General features: G+C 39.1%; 1 protein-coding gene across 19 annotated transcripts in view; it reads right to left on the bottom strand.

Annotated features, from left to right (window-relative positions):
• Positions 1-22,401, bottom strand: part of ncam1b (neural cell adhesion molecule 1b) — a 113,644-nt gene that overhangs the window by 22,475 nt on the left and 68,768 nt on the right. For 8 of the 19 annotated variants that reach the window (XR_004897424.1, XM_031296384.2, XM_031296373.2 and 5 more), the window contains 13 exons: positions 17,343-17,372; positions 12,494-12,644; positions 12,082-12,269; positions 11,566-11,662; positions 9,978-10,148; positions 9,177-9,305; positions 8,367-8,381; positions 7,596-7,628; positions 6,814-6,816; positions 4,793-4,917; positions 3,920-4,100; positions 1,322-1,520; positions 346-462 (listed from right to left, as the gene is read on the bottom strand). Coding sequence is in view for 18 of the 19 variants with exons in the window: in XM_031296384.2 (XP_031152244.1) it covers positions 346-462; positions 1,322-1,520; positions 3,920-4,100; positions 4,793-4,917; positions 6,814-6,816; positions 7,596-7,628; positions 8,367-8,381; positions 9,177-9,305; positions 9,978-10,148; positions 11,566-11,662; positions 12,082-12,269; positions 12,494-12,644; positions 17,343-17,372 (1,439 nt within the window). In the remaining variant the exon portion in view is untranslated. Of the gene's footprint in view, positions 1-345; positions 463-1,321; positions 1,521-1,834; positions 2,841-3,919; positions 4,101-4,792; positions 4,918-6,813; positions 6,817-7,595; positions 7,629-8,366; positions 8,382-9,176; positions 9,306-9,977; positions 10,149-11,565; positions 11,663-12,081; positions 12,270-12,493; positions 12,645-17,342; positions 17,373-22,401 lie in introns of those variants that run through there. The other 11 variants (XM_036001523.1, XM_031296379.2, XM_031296377.2 and 8 more) reach the window with 8 other exon arrangements.

The raw sequence follows: 22,401 nt of genomic DNA, 5'->3' as shown, positions 1-22,401 counted from the left end.
GTCAAATGGCTTCATGTGAGTTGACCACACTCAAGAGGACAAAAAGCCTTTCTGTGTCTTTAACTGGTATTGCTTCAACCTTGGTACAATGAGACAGAAATTCTCCAGAAGGCTGGAGTAGAAACACAAAGTGCAGTAATCGCTCTGAAAGGGAATACAAACAGAAAAGCAACAGTTCAAGTGGACTCCACTCAAGAATGACCTGAACTTTTGTTTTAAAGAGAGGGTCAAATTTTGTCCGGTTGAATAAGATAATTATTCTTTGTAGTGGAGTGCAACGTACAACAGCTAAAAAGACTTGAGCGGTAAAAAAGTTGTGTGCTGTACGCCAGTTTTTTTACTCACTCTGGCTCTGTGAGAGGCGTGGTTTCATTGGGTTCGGTTGGTCCTGCTGCGTTGTGATTGGCTGTGCACTCGTCCTCTGTTCTGACTTCCACTATTGGCTCTTTGGACTCATCTTTCCTGCAGGACAGAGAGACAAATATCTTGTTAAAATGGCAAGAGATTATCTCAGAGAACAGTTATCATGTCTGCCACAATGAGAAAAGGTGATACGAGAGGAGTAGACAGTAATTACAATACGTGTGAGTGGATTATCTTTTTCACATTTTTGTCAGTCACAGTCGGAACATTTGTCAGCTCATGTGAAGAAGTACATATGGCCGTATGTAACAAAAATCAATACACAATGCAACTTCCCCCTCAAATTGATCAAAACTGCCTTATTGTGCACAATAGAGTATTTGTTCAATTCTTTGCTTAAACCCAGCACCCCTCCTATTTTCCCTGAAAGAGAAATCCACTCTAAAAACTCCATCTCATTTATGGGCCTGTTATATTGATTTGTATATTTTTCCTGTTCCTGCGGATCCTGACTGAGCGGACCACAATGCACTGCAGTCACAACACAAGCGGTGTTAATTTTGCTCAAGAGGCACAACAGTTTTTCTTTAATGGAAAACCCTTCCCCAGTTATCTCTTGCTTTATCAGCCGAAACATAAAACCTTCAGCAAAGATTGTTAATCATCTTCAGTGTCAGTCCTCAAAAGGCCTTCTGGGGAATGTAGGAAGTCACTGATTAAAGTGAGAAGTACAGTAGATGAGGTAGACAAAACGTTAAAGTGTTTAAAGTGTGTTTAGGAGAATATGAGAAACATATTCATTAGAACATCATCTATGTTGCCAGTGTGTGAAAATAAAATGCATATATGAAGAGTTTAAATTAGAAAATTGGGTCCTACAGTATAACTAAATGTGGCCAAGGGTAACGGCCACTTTGTAAAGATTGCACTGCATGTAATTGTTGTCACTGATACTCACATGAAGGCTGCCTTGCCCTCCTCCAAGTTGTGCCCTTTGGTCCCTGTGCCTGATTTACCGCAGAGGCACATGATGAGGCCACATTTGTTGACAAAGAAACAGGTGACATCCACAGCTAGCAGCAGGAACACAAATGCTACGACAAGGATCCCTACCCAGAGCATGACGCCCATGGAGAACGCTGCCTCTTCACCCAAATCTGCCAGACAAGAGACAGGACAGGGAGAGTGCTGAACAACTGTAGCGTGACACAGTTCTATACAAACGGCCAGGAACAACTGAATAAAAGTGCAGCTATACTACTGTAACAGTTCCATAAACAGAAACAACTCACCTGCTACGAGCAGTGACACGTTCTGGTTGTCTCGGCATGAATTGAGATGCAGTGTGATGTATGTGTAGACTGTGCCGTCTGGCATGGGTTCAATAACTGATATAACTTGTGGCGTGTTTAGGAATTTATATGCAAACGGCTGGTGTTTAAAAAAAAAAAAAAAAAAAACGTAAAAAAAATAATGTATATATTCAACCCATTTATTTGGTATTAGAAAGAAGAGCAAACCAAAGCGTACACTATGTTGCTAGTTACCCAGAAATGCACAATATTTTATGGACAAAAATAATGTGAGGCTTTTCCAAATATCACAAAAGGGTATGATGCATCTTTGTGTAAAGTCAACTCTGTAAAATATCTTCTCTGTTTCTAGATAAATGTAATTCTTTAGATACTGACCGTTAATCAAGATCTGCTGGAGAAGAAAACGCAGCCGAGTAAAGCACCTTCCAATATAAATGTATAAAAACAGGTATTTTTGAATGCTATTTGATACACATTACATGCATGAGAAACAAAAACATCTATTTGTCTTAGTAAACAGCACAAAAATAACAGTTGCCTTGTGATAATTCTGTATACAGGTTGTCAAACGGTTCCAATATTATTATTACAAACATTTTTCAGTTAGGTCTTTTTGTTTTCAATAATGTGAATGTGAACGTTAATGTTACAAACCTTTTACAGTACATCATTTTGTGAGCGATTAAAGAATATATTACAGGGTTTATGTAAACGGACAGGCCCAGCACTCAGCCTTCATTCTGTTCTAAGTGCTATTTTGTTTTAATATAACCTCATTTCAGTTTCACTATTGTTCATTACTGTAAACTGGCAGACCTCTCTGTAGTCTAGTGCTGATGACTAGCTGTGCTAATGCTGAGCAGAATCAATCTGTGGGAGGCGGAGGATTTCCACTGCCTTTGGTTCAGCAGGTCTGTCTGGTCTTTTCTGAGGCTACACGGCACCCTTTTCTCACCCATAACAGAGACACGTCTGTCATGGACAAAGTCTGTTTTAAGGAGTGAAAGTGTCCAGAGAGACAGCCAGGCCAGAGAAAGGGCAAGCTTTCCTCTATACTTATAGTGTGAATTCACCACGAAAACTATGAGAGCTGGAGTACAGTGATGAGGGACAAGATGAGTGATACCAAAGTGCATGTCACAGATGAACAGCCCTGATTGACTGAGGAGGGACGGAGGTGTGTGTGTGTGTGTGTGTGTGTGTGTGTGTGTGTGTGTGTGTGTGTGTGTGTGGGGAGGCAGCACAGCCCCGACCACACCAAAATGCACACAGGGCGAGACGAAAATGTTCACGTGGTCCACCACACCAATGTCCGGGACCAGGCAAGAGAGCAGGAACATTGAGAGAGAAGATAAAACAATAAAGAGACAGGAAGAGGGGGGGAAATGAAGGGAAACAAAGAGGTAAAAAAGAGAAGGGTGGGGAAAACAGAGGAAGAGAGAAAGTGAAAATGTGTCAGGTCTGAAAACCAAAAGTGAAAAAAAAAAAATAAAACCAGAAAGAAACCGATTTCTTGTATTGAGGGAGGGGAAAAAAATACTGCAACACATCAAAGCAAAAGCACAGCACAAAGAGGAAAACTACACCGTGTGGACTAGATGGTGACTGGTGGGTGAGTGGGAAATGCTTTAGATTGGAAAATGAATTAGAAAAGAAGTGCGAGAGAGAGACATAATGGTCTGTGATGTTTCAGCAAAGCACTTGGCAGTGTCTAGCACCTAAAGGGAATCTGACAAGCTGTGTGTGTGTTTTTTTTTTTTTTTTTTTGTACGGTTGGTAAAAAACCTTCAGCTGCAGTTAAGACCTTAAGGTACAAGTTAATAAGTGGTTATCAAGGGTCAATTTAAAGGCTGCTTCCACACAGGGACAAACTATCTACTCTGGCTGCTATTTTAGCAGTAAACAAAGCTAAAGGAAAACTACAATCATTCAGAGGAAGTCATTTGATCCTCTGTGGAAAGAGCCTGTCCCAGTTCTGCGAGTGCAAACTCAAGCTCATTTAGCAGGGGCTGTCAAAACTTTAAAGTGAGAAAATTCAGCCGGAAAATCTTTTCTGGCTCACCGTCGTCCAGTAAATCTATTTTTTCCCCCCAATAGATTTATTTAGTTGTCATTCACCTTTCAGAGCAAGAGAGGTAAAGAAATAGAATGTGACGCTCTGGTTTTGAGCTTTGAGTTTGGCCTCTCAGTGTTCTGGATGTTTAGTTCCAGTTTAGTGTGAGTGACCTGAGGAAGGGTACCTTGGATGGCCTCTGGCTCTGTGGAGGTCCTGAAGGACATGGTAGCCGGCTGGGACTTGCCCTTCTGATTCTCTGCCACCACGTAGACATTGTACTCGGTGTCCCACTCTAACCCGCTGAGAACCACGTAGTCGCTGCCGCTGGGCAGTCGGATTTCTGGTTTCCACTCCGACACCTGTATCTAAGGACACAGAGAGATATACAGTACATGTTTTTAGGGCTGCAACTAATGGCTATTTTCATTGTTGATCAATCTACAGTTTATTTTCTTGATTGTCGATTTTCAATCAATCAATTTGGTTATGATGTAAGAGCTTCTCAGTTTCTTCTCAGAAGCTTGAGCGATCAAAATGTTTGCCATCTTTTGGTTTAACTGATTTTCAAAATAGTTGGCAATTCATTTTCTGTCAAGCAAATTCATTAATCACCTAACTGACTTAGCTCTACATGCATTAACACGAAGGCTTGAACACAACAGAATAAGACTATCATTTTTGACATTTTAAATTAGGTTTTTGAAGATGTCAGAACTATGGAGCTTCATTAGAATCATCATTAGGGCTGCAACAAACTTTCATTATTTTCATTGATGATTTATCTGCCAATTAAGTTCTCGATTAACCAATTAATCGTTGGTTTGTAAAATGTCAGATAAATAGTAAAACATACCAATAAGAATTTTCTAGAACAAAAACAAAGATATTCAGTTCACTATCATAAAAGACTAACAAAACCAGCTAATATTCATATTTGAGAGGCTAGCACCAAAAGAATTGTTGCCATTTTGCTTAAAAAATGACTTAAATGATCAATCGACTATCAAAGCAGTTGCTTCAGTTGACTAATCATTTCAGCTCTAATCGCCATACTCACTGGTTTATAGCGGATAAGATAATGTAAAATGGGCGAGCCGCCGTCGTCCTGCTTGATCCAGCTGATTTTGAGGGAGTTGCCTTTGGGTTGAAGTGCCCCTTCGAGTTTAGGAGGATTGGGATTCCCTACAGGCACACAGGAGCAAGATAGAGATTACTGAAAGGCTCAATAAAAAGAAGCAGAGATTATTTTACTGGTAGAAGATTCTGTCAGCCAACCATTACCAATTGTAAAGCAAAGAAAACGAAGACCTTGATTAGAAAACTTTGAAATTGGCCTCTTTGTTGTTGTCGTCGTCCTATTAAGTCACTTGTCCTTGCTTAATCACTCGCCTCAAGATGGTATGTCTCAAGTCAGACTAATTACCGAATGACACAAAGCCACATGCTTATCTGATTCAGTCCGAGTTGCTGAGTGACATTTCCCCAGTGTCATACAAGGCTTCAGGGGAAAGGGTTACTAATGACATTTTTATGTAAGATTTGCATTTCACAGCATAATTGGGTTTACCTGTAAAGATTACCATGGGGTGAAATGTGTGTGCTGTGCAACTTGTAAAGCTATACAACTGTAAAACTGCTGTAAAACTATGTTTTCCCCATCTCAAACTCGTAACACAAAACAACTGAGTCAAATCGAAATGTAGGTCAAGATCGCTAGTTCTTTGTATCCATCACAGTGTCTGATTGTGCTCCTCATGGGTCAATCCTTGGACCTTATCTTATTCTCCCTTTAGGACACATTTTGTCAGTTCGTCTTTCATCATTGCTATATCGATGGTGGCCAGCTTTACATATCTGTGAAACTTTCATATTTTCAAATTTTTTGTCTGAATGAGACCAGTGCCTTGATGTCAGTTCTGCAGTTAAATCAAAACAAAACGAAGTTCTGGTCTTTGGTCTCTTCAATCAGACTTTTGAAATTTCAAACTAACTAAAAAGTGGGTTTCCAGAAACTTAGGGTTCATTTTTTATTCCCATTTGAACTCTGAGAAACATCTTAAGTCATTTATTCAGTCCTGTTACTTTTAAATTAAGAAACGTTGCCAAAGTATGCCGCCTCTTCTTTCCAACAGCTTGAAGAAATCATCCATTGTTTTGTCTCCTCACGTCATGACAATTAGTAATGCACTCTATTCTTGTTTAAGCCAAGAAGCTGTAGCACATCTACAATTAGTTTAAATTGCTACTGAATTATTACTAACTACTGTAGGACGATGCTGAAATCAAAATCCTTTCAATTACGTCTACTGTGTTTGGCACAATTGGGCTGCATTTGGCTCTCCCTCTAGGGGTCAGATCAGCAAAGTGTTTTTCAAGACCTATTTAAGCATTGGATGCTTTCTTGCCCCCATTTGTTCTTATTCTTTAACAATTTTGGCTCATCTTTGTATCTTCTTTTGTTTTGTAGCTGTGAAGCACTTTGTAACCATGGCTTAGAAAAGTGCTACATAAATAAAGTATTAGTTACTAACAGACAACACGGAAGAGGTGTATAATGGTTAGTGCTCATACTTAGTTGATTTAGCCTTTAATGCAGCCTAAGGTTAAACATGATAAGCAATATGTAGAGTACAATGCACAGGATAGCTATTGCTCTCAGCATGAATACAAACCCTTGATTGAGAACCAGAGCATGCTGCCGGTAGGAGCAGTTTTTTGCAGTAGACATAGATAATTATTCCCCTGTGATTAGAGGAAACTGTGTGTATTACACACTTGATTTATAGGCACACATCCTAAAAGGAGGAGAGGTAACATCCCTTTAGGTAGCGGGCTATCAACATCATCCAAGTGATGCTGATATTAAACACTCTTGACGGTTTTATATATATGAGACAGTGAATACAGCTCTGGCTCTCTCTCATTTATCCTGCTGAGGCAAATGTCTACATGACTGATTAATGGGATTGAGGTAGACGTGTATTACATGATTGCATAGAAGCAACTAATGTGCAACTGTGGGATTCGCTGACTAAAGTGAGGGGGTCTTCTTTCAAAAAACCTGCAACAGTAAGTTACCTTCTGCAGAGTGGATGGGGATCATCAGAACCATGCAAGCCAAATAACATTCACAGTCACATGAAATGACACATGTGAGTGGTCATTTGGAGGAAGAAGGACATGAAAGACAGAACACAGTTACAGGTAGATGACAAAAAAAAAAACTCTTAAATGACAAAACAAAAACCTAAATGGCCTGGAGACAAATTAAAACGATGGAATCGCAACACAGTTTTTCATACTAATAAACAACCACTATGCACAGAAATTTCTCTGATTGGGTTCTCAATGTGAAAAGTGCAGTAGACATCCAACAGCTTTATCCTTTGACTTTAGAGACTGTATAACTACTAACTAACTGCAAGGTAACTAATTAATCAATGTCGAAGGGCCTAATCGAAATGTATATATCTCCAAATTACACCAAATAGCTGAAGCCGAGGGGGAAAGGTGCAGCTTTTGAGATGCAGACACTTGCCGTTAATTCACAATACTGTCATCAAGCCAATTAATTCACAAGCCGCAAATCCAAATTATATTAATATTAATATTTGGATACCTCAGCTGTCAACTCCAAGAATGTGGGTGAGATCAAATCTACAGCTAACAGACACAGAGGAGTTTGCATTTATAATAAGGCCATACAAGGTCACAGTGTTAGACAAATAAACACATTTTGCTATGCTTTAAAGTTATTATAAATGCAGCTAATCAGTGGGGGTGAGGGGGTTATCCTGCAGGGATAGAAACATCTACAGCAGTAAAAACTAATCGTCTATTATCCTCTCTACAGAACAAACCTGTGTCTTCAGTGAAAAAATTATAAATGCCGTCTAGGGACATAAAAGAGAAGATATCAGGCAATCAGAATCCGTTGATTGACTAAATGACTACCTGAATCTCTGGAATAACACTTCACTGGGGAGTTTAGCGAGACTCATTTCTGCCAGACTGCACCAGAGAAGCAAGAGGCAGCAAAACATTTCATTTAATGATTGCCACATTTAAGGTTAGAATGAGACAGAGGCAGCATACATCAAACTAAATGGCTGTTCTTAGACAAAGCTTCAAAGGCAGAATTTAGTGTATTTCAAGGAGAATATTCCAGCACATTTACTGCAGTTATTCTAATTAGTTTTTAATTACTAACTCAATGGACATCAAACAATGTTTGTGTAGTGTTATAAAATGCCATTACAAAATGGTCAAAAAACAATTGATTTGGCCTGTCTTAGTTCTGAATTAGCAATTACTGAAACATGAACCATCGCCATTTTAAGTCAATTAAATAATGTCGTTTTTAATAACAAAACAGACACTAATCTACTGATTTTGCCATGGCTTTGGATGTCATAACAACAGAGACAGGGAAGTTAAAACAAAGCTGAGATAATGCTCTAGAAGCATATTCAATTTATTTTTCATAAAAACATCTAGCTTCATGTGAACATATGAGTGCGATTGAATTGATAACAGAGAAGCTATTTTTATCAGACTTCTTCCAATTTACTGATGAACACTTTAAAGCACCTTATACGTGGAAAGGAAGCAAGAAGATATGAAGAACTTACTGTTGTAAGTATAGCCTGGTGGATACAACAGTCAGATGAGCAAATATGTAAATAAAAAAATAAAAAAAAGCAGATGATGAAAATGGGATCAATTATGAGTCAACAGGCACATTCAATGTGAAGCCAACCGGGTGAAGCGCTTTCTCCTTCCATTCCAAAACGTGCATCCCCAACCAACAGAGGGGGCTAACAACTAAATAATGGCTTCAAGATAAAGTACAAGGCTGCTATTCAAAGGACTGAGGAACAACTTCCTATTTCATATTCTAATTCATGGTTTGCAAGCACACAACAAGCCTAATAAAATACTATAAAACTGTGGATTTTAAAAGACTGTGCGACTGGATCCAAGTGTGACATGTGAGATGAAATCGGAGTGCAATTTGTGTAAAATAGCAAGATGGTGTTAAACCAGTTGGACCTTATGACAAAAGTGTTTCCTGAATTCTTAGATTTCGAGTTCTATACATGGACTAAACTAAATAAACAAAACGTACTCCATGTTGTCAGTGTGACTGCTGAACAAATAAACCAAAAGACTTGGAAGAGCACAAACTCAGACTGAAAGACCAGGAAGCTTTTGTGACACTGTCCAAACAGTCTCAACGCTGAGTTGTGTGTGGCTGTCCAGCAGCTGACTACACTGAGTAGTAGCTGAGCTTTTATCGATCAGTAATGGGATGGACAAGCACTTCTTACTTCAAGACATAGAAGAAAGGAATCAGGTAATGGGTGTGTGGAGACAGGGGTCAAAAAGATGCGATAAAAGCTTTGCAGCGTGCTGTAAACTTTGCAACATGGGCCACTTACGGACAGGCTCTGTCTTGAAGAACTCCGCAGGGCTGCTTTCACCTTCACCCTTGCCGTTGATGGCTGACAACTTCAGTTCGTAGCTGGTCTCCGGCTTCAGGCCTGTGATAGTCACCTCGCTGGTGTAGCCTGTTACAATATATCAGAGGCAGTGCCTGTTGAGATCACCTTGATCATTTTGATCAGCGCTGAAACAAACGCACTCCCAGCTCAAACAACACATGCATAATTCATTCCGCCACGAGTAAACACCGATTAGCTCAATTTCCGTTTCATTCCAACAATGTATAATCAGATAAATCTGGTCTAAACACAGATATACACAGAAACAGAAATAACGGACAGCCGTTTCAAAGCTGCCATCATGTACAGATTACTTTTGGGATTAGAATTACATTCTATATATCATTTACCGTGCCTATTTTATAATCCTGCTATTATTTGTTTACTTATTGCCTTATTTCATGATTTTTATTCTTCTTTAAGATTCATTTTATCTCTGTGTAACAACAAAAGTGAACAATAAAAGTTCAAAACTATATGTAACTTTTTATAAGGCCTCAACAAAGGAACAAATGCAAATTAGGGTAGGCCGATATGTTTTAAATCAATCCCAATATTAATATGGACATTTCTTTTTACAATATGGACATACATTGCTATATAAAATATGTAAAATCACTTAACATTATGATCTAATGTCTAACACAATGAACTGTGTTCCAATGTTATGTCATGAAACAAAAACCTTCACACATAAAAGATACCTTGCATAACTCTTTGATTTGTGTTCTTTCTTACCATCTTGGACTTCATAGACCCGTTGCACCCAGCTGCCCCTGCCCTGAGTCCTCCACTCCGCTCGGTATTTGAGAACAGCAACGCCACCGGTGGATTCTGGCTCCTCAAACTGGATCTGTGCCGTGGTGGAGAAGGGTCTCACCTCGCTGACGGATGGAGCCGATGGCACCTCTGGTAAAAGGCAGAAAAATGCAGTGCGATTGCAACAAAAACTGTAAGATTGCAGCACGCCAACGCTGTCTGACGCCACTGCTTCATTACACTAACAGACTGAGCTAACAGCTCCTAACAGTCCAAAAAAGCCTCTAAAAACTGCTTCAGCTTTGTAAGAAATGTATGATTTGTGACATTAATGCGATTTCTCAGGCACTGAATGCTGCACACTCTTGTCATTACGTCAGAAAATTAAAGAAAGGAAAAACATTCAAATGGTGCTATGACGGACTTATTCAAGTACAAGCTGATCCCAAGTCAGTCAGCCTTAAATGATAATCGCAAAAAGAAAACCACAGCAAAAAGTAAGCTACTTATTGGAACTTTTAAAAAGAGATTTAGATTATGATAAACCTTTGAGCTGGAAAAAGAAAGACGTAAGATGCATTCAAACACCTTGCAGTCAGCTATGTGTAACGTAATGTTTCATTAAAAGCAAATATCCCCAAAACTGTAAACAGCTGGTATTGAAGGGGATGCTTTTTGTGATTACTAAACACCCATACATTTTGTATTTGTGGAGAAAATGTCTCACCTGTAGAGCACACAATTATTTCCACATTTACATTCACGTTAGTCACGTTTAATGATCAAAACAATATTGGTCAATCCACCACTGCACTCTCTATTTGAGAGAAAATGACAATATTTAAACCACTGAGATTGGCCATATCAGAGTACTGGTGGCTGTTCATAAATCACTGGTGTGAGCACAGTTCTGTATTAAATCACTTTGATCTTCGAAATGAAAGGCACACAGTGATTACTGTGGTTGCCCATGTTTTGCTCCAAGGGAAGACTGTGGTGTTTTCAATTCATTTATTTAGGATTGTGGCCTAAGAGCGCCATTATCTCTCTGCTCTCGGTTCCATTTGTCTAATGTGTTGGTGGATCTACAGTGTTTGGTATCAGCTGGTGGTGAGTTGATGAATTTGCAATAAAATGTTGTCACTTCGGTAAATTGTCTTTTAATTCACAATACACACAGTAAACCTTTGGATGTGTACAATATTATATTCTGTTCTCGCTCCGCTGTAGTTTCTAAACAACCAGAGGGAAGGAACGTTAAATTATCCGATGCTGGTTACATCGCCTTTTCATTTAAATCTATTATCCATCTAAACCAACACTGCTCTGTGTAATCCCACGTTGTGGTAGATGTTTTGGTCTAATGCATTTTGAATATGGATGAGCAATATGTTTCTGAAGCCAGGGAAAGCCTTATAATTTAATTGATGTGCTACAATAAGGTTTACCTTGACTGCAGATTATTGTCCCAAGCATTCATAGAAAGTGTGCAGCCTACTTATCATCAATATTCATTTAAATAGCACAAATAAACAACAACAAAATGAATCACAGAATCACAACTGACCGGCCTGAATGAGCAGGAACTCCTTGGACTCTGTGCCCATCTCATTCGAAGCGGTGCAGTTGTAGCTCCCAAAGTCATTTTCAGACTCAGGGGTTATCTGGAGGAGAGAACAAAAAAAGACAAATATATGAAGGGCAGTGTACCAAAACAGAAGAACAAACGTGTGTGTCAAACACTCTGAGGGTGACCTTTTTGTTTGTCCATTAGAGGAGCCTATTTTTATTTGTTGCTTTGAGCTTTCCTGCCACTGAATTATTCATCAGAATTCTTTTCCACAATGGAGCTGAAAGAAAACCCCTTCACTTCAAGTCTATGCTCATGAAATCTTGATGACACAAGAGGTATGCATGTGTGTGTGTGTGTGTGTGTGTGTGTGTGTGTGTGTGCGTGTGTGTTTGTACACATGGAAGGACTAAGTGTATATGTGCACATTTTCTTTATGAACTGTAAATTGTGGCTTGACATGTGTGTGTGTGTGTGTGGTGTGTGTGTGTGTGTGTGTGTGTGTGTGTGTACCTGCAGGTAGCTGGCTGATGAGCTTCTGAAGATCTTAATGTTGGTGGTGTTTGAGTTGGGGAGCTGCAGTGCATCTCTCAGCCACACAATAGATACATCACTGGGATGAGCCTTGACCTCACAGCTGATATTAACAGCATTTCCCTCCCAGGTGTACACTGCCACTGCACCGTTGATCTTAGGGGCATCTGGTGGATGAAATGCATGCATTACAAACTCTCGAAACGTTTTAGGTTTCGTGGTTTTAACAGTGCCTGAAAAATGGGCTATGTGAATAAAAGTGAATTCAAGAGCTCTATATGATCAGGAGAAAGATTATGTTATTATGCGGACGACTAGCAAGTCACTTTTACTACAGCGTACTAATTTTGTAGTCCGAAGCACTTATATTAAGAGAGAAGGAAATACTTACAGCGGACCTCCAGATATGCTGGCTGATCATCCTCTCCAATGGCACTGCGTGCTGAGCAAAGGTACTGACCCGCGTCTGTATACTTGACATACTTCAGAGTGAGGGAGGACACACGAGCATCACTCCTCACCACTACACTTCCATCCAGACTCTAATTGGAGCAGAAAATAGCTTGGTTTAGTACAAAAACAAACCATTCGCATCAGTTATTTTCCATCGGCATGTTGCACATTAAGATGTACAGAGCACATTTCTGCAAAAAGATGTGACCTGAAAAAATAAATAAAAATGCTTAAGAAAGCCTGCTTTTGATGAGCAGAAGAGACATTACGTTAATGAAAAAGGCACACTCTGCTCTGTAAAGACTTGGAAACATAAGGACACAGTTGACAGAACAAGGGAGCTTATCAATAATAGATGACAGAAGGCACTAGAAACCATCTAGAGCTTTTCACACGGAGGGCTTACCAACTCGGGAAATATGCTGATGCGTGATGCTAGACATGCCACACTTGCACTTTTATGTTGAAGACACTTGGGGCTTAGTGCCACTGCACACATCATATATATATATGATATATATGAGATATATATATTCAAATAATATTCAGTTGCTTTGTGACTTGGCATGTGCCCTTCATCACTGAAACTGGGGCGTCATACATATGTGTGTATATATACATGTGTGTGTGTGTATATATACATGTGTGTGTGTGTGTATATATATATATATATATATATATACACACACACACACACACACATTGTTTTTTTTGGTGACGCCCCCAGTTTCAGTGATGAAGGGCACATGCCAAGTCACAAAGCATTTGAAGCCAAGGGAATAACAAGAGACAGCTGGCTAATGAGATGTGTAAATGGCCTTCCTGCTCTACAGATACCTGGTTTCATTAACTTGATATGCAGAGTTACAACAGCCATAAGCGGCTTCCTGACCTTCAGGGTCAACAACTCTGTTGTTTTGGTTGCTGACACTTAACTGTGGGTGTACAGTTTCAGACAGACCAAATTTCTACTTTTGGAGAAACATTTTCCCAAACAGGATATAACTAATTAAAACATGTATTATGCAGATTCTAAACCTTATTTTCCTCAATGTAAATGTTTATTAATGCTGCTAATGGCAGAGCAAATGTTATGTAATGTAAACTCAATACAACTCGTTTATTTTATGGATTTGGGGCATGCAAGTGTTATACTGTACAGTAAGCTTTGGCGTTTTTGTGAATCGTTCCTTTTACAAGGTGCTGCAGAACTGGATGTATCAGCCTTTCTATTGGATGCTTTCATAGCTTTGATCCAAGCTGCAGGCAAAGCAATGGCACGGATGCTTTTACACATATTGAATTAGGGCCCAGTCTGGGCAGCAATGTAAGAGAAACCCTCGTTAGTTTGTATTCAAATTCAATAGACAAAGCATGTCTGAGGCATTCATTATGCATAGTGGGTAGCAGGACCAGGGAGACACTTACATAACACACTACCCTTTTATTCTGACCCCTGTGCACAAAGCATTCTCCCTCGACCCCTGTGGCACTGCTTCTGACTCCTGCATCTGTGCAACATGCCACACTATGTACCACCACAGAGTCCTAGTTAGTCAGTATGCTTCAATATTAAGTCCTTTTTAATTGTGTGCGCCTACTTTTCGGAGAATGCAGCATCAAACTGTCACCTAAGCCAGAGCAACATATGGGCAGCTCCTCTACTGCCTCTCATTCCCAATACGAAGCCCATAACGAATATCATCTACCGGAGGTAAATTATGTTTTCACTGCAATTTAATGTTGCCATTCATTAATGTTTTATAACAACGGCTTTTCAGTATAAATGCAGGATGCGCCAGAGTGGTTGTCAATAGAAAACATTCTTATTTATAAACACCCATAATTTGTGGACTTTAGTGCTTTTAAGAAAGAGATACAAACCCACTTTACATGTATATGGGCAAAACCTGCAATAAAACAGATGGGAGGGAAGAAAATAAAAGACTTTCAGACAGAGGCTCCTCTAATAAATCAGACCAAACTGACAGCAGAGCTTTCCAACAGCTTCTGCAGCTTTACCAGCAGAGGAGAGAGAGAGAGAGACACACACACTGCTGGAACATCAGAGCATAAAACTGAGGATACACTGAGGACATGTTAAACTCATGTCTTACCAAAATCTTAACTGGTCCTGCATACAAATGCACCTTTCCCTGAATGTACCTTCCCTTCCGTGACTTGTCAAATGAACACTCAGCTTCCTACGCACTTGCAACAAACATGCTCAGCATGCTCATACTGCCCCATGCTCATACTCCTCCCCTGTGTGGTTTGTAATGGGATATCTTGCAGAGAGACACACTGATCAATTCAGAGTGCAGGTAGACTTAGCCCCATATCATTATATATCAGAAAGTGAAAATTATCAGTGCCTGATACATTAATGTAACCCAATGCACTCGCAACCTGAAACCACAAATATGTAAGAAAATAGTTAACTAAAAGTGGTTCAAAAAATAAAGTAGCATGGCATAACTCTATTTTAAGCCATGTTTAAGGGAAAAGTGGCACTTGCTTTGGATCATCTTTATCCTTTACGCTAAAACTGGGAAGATTACATAACTAGGATACACTGTTTGGGCTTTTTTTGTGCCAGCTGATGCTGACGTATTACTGCTGATGCACAAGAATGTGCAACCATTGTGTAAATCACAGTTTTACACAAACCTAGTCATTACTGTCAGCATGAGCTTAATGAGAAAGGTGCTTCCTCATCTCCTGCAGTGAGTAGTGTGATATGGTTTTTCATTCAAAACATTTTGTAATCATAGCTGTTATTAACAAGTGATTGTCAAAATGTTAATATTTGTAATGTAAAAGAATGCCCATTCTCAAAAGTAAAAGGAAAGGACCAATTCGCTTGATGTGCAGAGCTCCCTGCAATTTAAAAATAAAATAGCAAGGCTATTTGAAGAACCAAATAGTCTAAAAATATGTATTAATTTCCTGTCAAATGGTACAAAAGTATAAATAACAATGGCAAGCCTAATATTTGATCTTGCATCTGAAATGGTGATGAGCTGATCATCAACGACACGCTTCGTGAGAGCACAAACTTCTGTTCATTTGAAAGCCAAAAACATGAATCTGTACTGTCCTCTAGTACAGTGCACTCAGCACTAATATTGGAAATGACAAAGTGGCAATTCTCACCAATTTTCTCACATATGTAAAACACATATTCTACAGTGAAGTAAGTTGGGAAAAAAGCTTAAGTGGGCAGCTCTTTTTTTATGCCAATTTCCACTTTCTTTCAGGAACAGTCTGTGTGCTGCTGCACAAAGACATCTTTCATTTTCTCTTGCATACATATTCATTCATCTTTGGTCCAAGGAATTAGAACTATGAAAAAAAATCTGATGTCAAAAACACATGTTGAAATTATAATCAAGAACTGGTTTTTCTTTTTTCAATTTACAGTATGTATATATATTTAATTATTCGATTTTTGTTGTACTCTTGTTCCTATCATTATACTTTTTTAATATATACATTAGGGGTGTGGAAACAAATTGATTCATATTTTTTTATTTATTTATTTATTTTTTTTAATTGTATGTCTACTGCAATCACATAGGAAAAGTAACTACATTTACATACTGTGAATCTTTTTTTTTTTTTTTTTAATCGAAAATTGTTTTTGAATCGAAAATTGATTTTGAATCGTGACATTTTCTGAATCGTGCACCCCTAATATACATATGTTCTCTTTCAAAATTGACTCATGTTATTTACCTGCTTTCATTCTGTTATTATCAGTAGTGTCTTATGTGTCACGCATGTTCAGTCTTCTTTGTTTCTGTGCAAAAAGGGAACTGGTTTGTTTGCATAACTCTGAACGTTAATGCCAATTGTATGTCCCTGCAAAACTTAATAAACAAAGTGAAAAAAAAAGAAGAAGAAAGAATTGGCATCAGATTGAGTGAGATCTGGAGACTTGGGTTGGAGGACAGAGAAATCTGAGGAGAGTTTTACCACAACAACATCTGCTTCTGAGAGAAAACAGGTTGACATGCTGCATGGAACAGGATCATGCATCAAATCTATAAATTATCAACTAAAAGTTATTAAGAAAATCATATTTGAGCAGGCAAAAGTCTTGTATTGACTTATGTTCTCTCTAGAGATGTTCCGATACTGCCTAAAATGCTGGTTTTGGTATCGGGAAGTACTGAAGTTAATGCACCGATCTGATACCACGTAATAAAGCCCTAAAGAAAATCTACGTTAAAGTAGTTCATTTATGTTCTTTTTTCGTTATAACTGACTGTCAAACTACATAATAAAAGAAAGTTCTGTGGCATTCATTGTTTGTGTTTGTTCATGTTTAACAAAGAGTTTAACCTGAGCCAGACCGACAACAAAGATAGAAATAATATCACATCCATACAGGGATAGTATACACTTGTTAAAACATAATAAAATATATGACACACTGGTATCGGATCGGTACTCGGTATCGGGCGATACGCAAGTTCAGGTATCAGAATCGGTATCGGGAAGCAAAAAATGGTATCGGACCATCTCTAGTTCTCTCGCAGGTAGGTTACAGGTCTGAAAGAAAACAACAGGCTGAAGTAGACTACTGCATGTTGAGTGACATGGAAACCAAACAAGTAAAACAAAGAGATCCAGACAGACAGGCCTGTTGGCATCTTTCTCAGGGTTTATACTCTCCCTAACCCTCTTTTGATCGAGAATTTTGCATCCATCCAGAATTGAATTAGAATCCACTGACATGTAAGATGGATGGGTGTAGGAAAAAAGTCATGCATTTAGAATACCTTGTGTTGCTCGGGCCGAGTCCATGATGCCTGTAGAGGACAGAGACACAACAACAAACAAATGGCAAAGCAATTCTTAGAGAGTTATCCTTATCCAGGCAAAGCTGGGACGCTGCACATTGCATGCAAGTATTAAGTGTCCAGTTTATTTTCCGTACATCCACAGTCCCTGAGCTGAATTTATGATTTTGCTGTAAAGTCTGACACAGTACCACAATGATTTCCCTACCGAAGAAGCTTATTCTTTTTCCTCTAAAAGGTGTATTTCAGGGGGATTTTTACGGTGTGCTATTTCCTGTACTGCATACTGGAACAAGACTGCTTCTAACCCCCAAAGAAGAAAGTCTATTGGCATCACGATAACGAAAAAATGCTCACAGATGAGAAGGTTATTGGCTTATCAGGAAGAGGTGAATTTATTACTCTGCAACACCAGAGGTAGGTCGGCCTATTTGGCAAGTAGAACAGCAATTATCGACTCACAATCCATTCTTGAGGCTTAAAGCAATAATGAGAATCTAAAACCCAATAAAACTGAATTTGTTCTAGCGTAGCACTGTTTTCTATCCGTGCATGAAAAAAAAAAATCAAGTCTTGCTGTGTTTCTCAATAAGCAATGAGGGGTTTGAAAGAAGCTATTTTGTTGCAGCTCTTCCTGCACTCCATGTGACACCTGGAAATAAATCTTTGCCTACAGGTGGCCTGTGTCACATTGTTGTTGTTGTTGTTGTTGTTCCGCTCCAAATGTGAACAAATGAAGTTTTGTATGCTTTGATTGTATTCCAAGGCTAAAATATACAAACATGTGATTTGAATAACTTTAATTTCATTCTTTCAAAAACATGCGATAGCGGTGGATATTTATAAATCTACAAGCATGTTAGGATTACAAACATTCATTTCTGTATTATAAGAATGGATGCACTAAAGATTCACTAATTGACAAAACTATATCATTTAAATAATTCAGTCAGTCAGAGTCATTGTGGAATGCTATCAATAAATGCCTTTCCATACCATCATGGGGTGAATGAGAAAATTCTCAGTGTAGCATCACAGTTCGGTTCTCTTGTCTAATTGATGATGCTACATTTCAAATAATTATAGATACTGCATATTTTATATGTTATCAGCAAAACACTTAAAGCTCATTTAACTCAATTTCTGACTGGGATCAAAGAGAGTTTAAGATTGTATCGTGTTATTTGGGGCAAAAGAGAATGACTTCACATCATCACAGATCAAATCAAATCTCTGGATAACTAACAGATACTTAGGACTGTTCTAGTCAGCATGCCATGTCAAGTTAAATCACAGTGACACTGAAAAGCCCAACCCCACAAGACGGAAAGCTTTTTGGAAAGCATGCTCTATGGAATTCATGACGCTGAAGAGAAAATGTTAAAGCATGACAATGGGATGTGATGGCTCACATAGAGAAAAAGTGTTGGAGCGTAACAAGCAAAATGATAAACAGCTATTTCATCAGGTGCAACTGCAAGAAAATGTCAAGAAAATGAACGCAATCGACTGGAATAATTGAAGGGCAAAACAGTGAATCAAACCATCAATTAATTCACATCTGAAAACCACTCTCTCATAATCAATGCGGGTGGCTTTTAAATACCACAAAGAACATATGGCGTGTTGGAATTCAAGTACTTTATATCACAGCCAAACCAGATTCACCTTTTACTATGAAAAGAAGCAGGTAAAAAAAGAGGAGACGGTAGAATACTAATTGGACAAATCATATGCAAAGCTCACTGTGTGAGTGTAATGTCACTGTGCTCTTAAGAGCATTGTAAGTCCCCTCCTGTCACAGTAAAACACACAGTCACCGCACATTTTACAAACAGCAGTTGGCTGCATATCACCACAGCGCCGAGAAAGAGCAGCAGTCCAATTAAAACAGGCAACCTAATAGTCTGGAACATCACCACCTCATCCGCACAAACACTCGTCTGCAGCGATGCTCCTGCAGTAAGTGAGCTGACAAGTATCGCCCTCATATCTGTGACAGGTGTTTGTTAAAGACAGAGAGACAATGAACAACAGCAGATGCGAGCGTGCAAAATGGAAGACACTTAAACAAAATCACTCCTCCGAGCAAATGCTCTCAGAACAATATGGTGACGGCTCCCTTGGGTCTCATCATTTTTCCAGCCCATTGTTGTTACCTTCTATAGAGAATTATCTTCGCTCTTTGTTCTGACGTGAATTGTTGTCAGTGTAAAGAGGGCAATGTAGCGAAAGAGGAGACATACTAACACAAATACACTGAACACATAAATGCACAGAACCATGGTGGCGTTTCATTCACTGGGTGACGCCTGACTGAAACTGATGACGATGCGTATTGTCATGATTCGTCCTGTCATTAACTGCTGAGCTTCGGAGCCTCTGCCAGCACATCATAGAAAACTGACATTTTAGTGAAGAAGCCCTTACTTTCCCCAACTACTGAACTAGCAGGCGTGCTGTTGTAAATGAGTAGCCTTTTGTCCTTGCAGAAAACAATGCTCTCTCTGCATCGGCACGCAACCCTTAAAGCATTCCTCTGTTTCAGATGCCCTGTCTAAACTGCTGCCACACCACATGAATTACTTATTTCTCCAAGCATCTAATTACTTCTAAAATAATCATGAATTTCTTTTCTCAGGTCTTTAATTTCTAATTGCCAATCTGGATGGTAGACAGAGCAGGCCCTAAACGCAGATTTGTGAATTTAAACTTGAATATTTGAGGAAATCCCAAAGATTACAGACATAATATGCCATCAGCCAATCAAGTACAAACATTAATGTGCTTTTAAGTTTTTATGATTGGTCCTCTTTCACTCCAATTTCCCTGTTCAAAATATTTCCAGATAATTACAGCTTAGAAAACTCCGTGCATTAAGCAGAATATTTAATATGTATTCAAATAAGCCAAACATTCATTATGTAGATAATGTACAAAGCATGAATAAATACTTCATTTACATTTTCAGTTATTAAACAGACACACTTATCGAGAGCGACTCGCAGTGAATGCATTCAAAGGACTAAAAGAACCAAACACCAAACGTGAAAGTTGATGCAAGTTTTAAAATAAATATATAAACACTTAAACTTGAATTGATTTATACACAAAAACAAAACTATCCCCAGATAAGTGCCAATTTGAATTTGAAACAACTCCACGCAGGCATGCACCCACAAGTGTAGAACACTTTTTTTTTTTTAACTTCCTCCTTTGATCCCCGTCTTTTTGAATGTACAGTACCAATGCTTTTCTACAGTGTGATACAGTAATCTCCCTCAATCCTCACACTGTGTTTTACTCACAACAATGCTTTTATCAGACACTGAACAGTTTGTGTAGGAGGATATTCAGAATGAATTTACTTCTCCCCGTCTTAACCTTCTAAACCCGAGACAGCGGTAAAAAGGAAACAGAGTGAAACGAAGCCAAACAAGGATTTCAAACCGACAACAAATGGCTAATCTCTTACAAAATATCAGAAGTAGCATAGACTAAATACAGTATCATAAGTATTCTCTAATCCGGATCTTTTTGCTCAAACGTTATACAGTAATGAGCGACAGAGACCTTCTCCTCCATCTGCTGCATTATAAGTAGAGTTCTCACATGAAAGGTAAAGACAACATAATTAAAACCTTAACCCTTTTGCTCTCTATCCTTGTTACTTTTACATGTAGCTCTACTGAAAGGATCCACTGTAAAGTAATTGACAGGTTGAAAGGGTTAAAGAAGGTATACATGTGAGCTTAAAAGGTATCCTGTGGGAGTTTTTGACCACCACTAGCACTACGGAACAATGCTTTTACATGTGGGTCCATAGTTTGTTGTTCTTGTGCACGTGCATGATGCCATACACACTCTTGCCAATGGTTTCAAGGAATCACTGCAACAATTGCCAGTGAAGAAGACCCCTAGCAAGTAAAGATGGAAATGCAAGTTTCAAACTTTTAAGAAAAATTGGCTTTGCAAATATTTTGTTAGACCTCAAGGATACACACAATGGGCCTCATTCACCAATAACATCCTAAGTTTTTTCAGCCCGATCTGCCGGCGATTTGATTTCGCCCTGCAGCTCAGGCTGGAAACCTGTACGTTTATCTATCCTGCTTCTGTTACAATTTTGAGGGACCAATCACAAACTGGCTTATCCACCTGGCGCGCTATTGGCGGGTTTAACACAATGACGATAGAGAAGCGACCAAGAAGGTTCTCGTTTACATTCAACGTAGCGGCCACCACCAAGCCGTTGATGCCGCTGTCGCTGCTACGTCACCCGGATTGTTGGTCTGATTGGTTGAAGGACTATCCAATTGCATACAGAGTCATTTGAACTATGCCCGTTGAAAATACAGAGCAGACTCCCCAGACTAATGTTCAATCTTAAAAGATTGAGCTTGGTCTGGTGATAGCCAGACTACTTAAAAAAGAAAGTTTCTAAGAAAAGTCAACGTCAGATTCATGATGTTCTTAAACCACAGAATTGTTCGCAACTGTGTTCTTATAAAGATACTGTTGGGACCATCCAGCTGTGGGTTAAACTTTATCTTTGGGACACCTCAGAGCGTCTGTCTCTGAAAGACAAAAGACCATGCGGTCTTTCAGACAAAGAGATTTTCGGCCTACATGGAAAATTCAAATCCATATCTCCTCAGAAAAGAGGGTGAAGCCATTTTACAGCAACAGCCTGCAAGTCACACTTAGGTGTTACTGCACAAAATGGCCACAGGTCCGAGAACTCTGATCTCCCATTGGTTCCTGGGACCATAAAACAGCATGGAGCCAGGTTGAAGTGGAAGTCCTTCAGCAGGAAGTGAACGCCAAATGAGCTGTTTAGTAGCGTCTCACTCTCCGCACCATATCTAATGGTCCTGGAAGAAGTGTTCCCTACTCAGGGCACGATCTGAAACATCTTGCAGCAGCAGTAAATATGATTTTGTGCGAGCAGCTCTTACTTAGGGCCTACAAATGCCTGATCAATGAATAGTTATTGGATTGCATGGTTCCCAATTAATAGCCTGACGTCGCCATACTC

Source organism: Sander lucioperca, chromosome 5 (assembly GCF_008315115.2).
Source record: "Sander lucioperca isolate FBNREF2018 chromosome 5, SLUC_FBN_1.2, whole genome shotgun sequence".
NCBI lineage: Eukaryota > Metazoa > Chordata > Actinopteri > Perciformes > Percidae > Sander > Sander lucioperca.
Note: the sequence above shows the minus strand (reverse complement) of the source record. Positions and strands in the feature narration are given on the sequence as shown.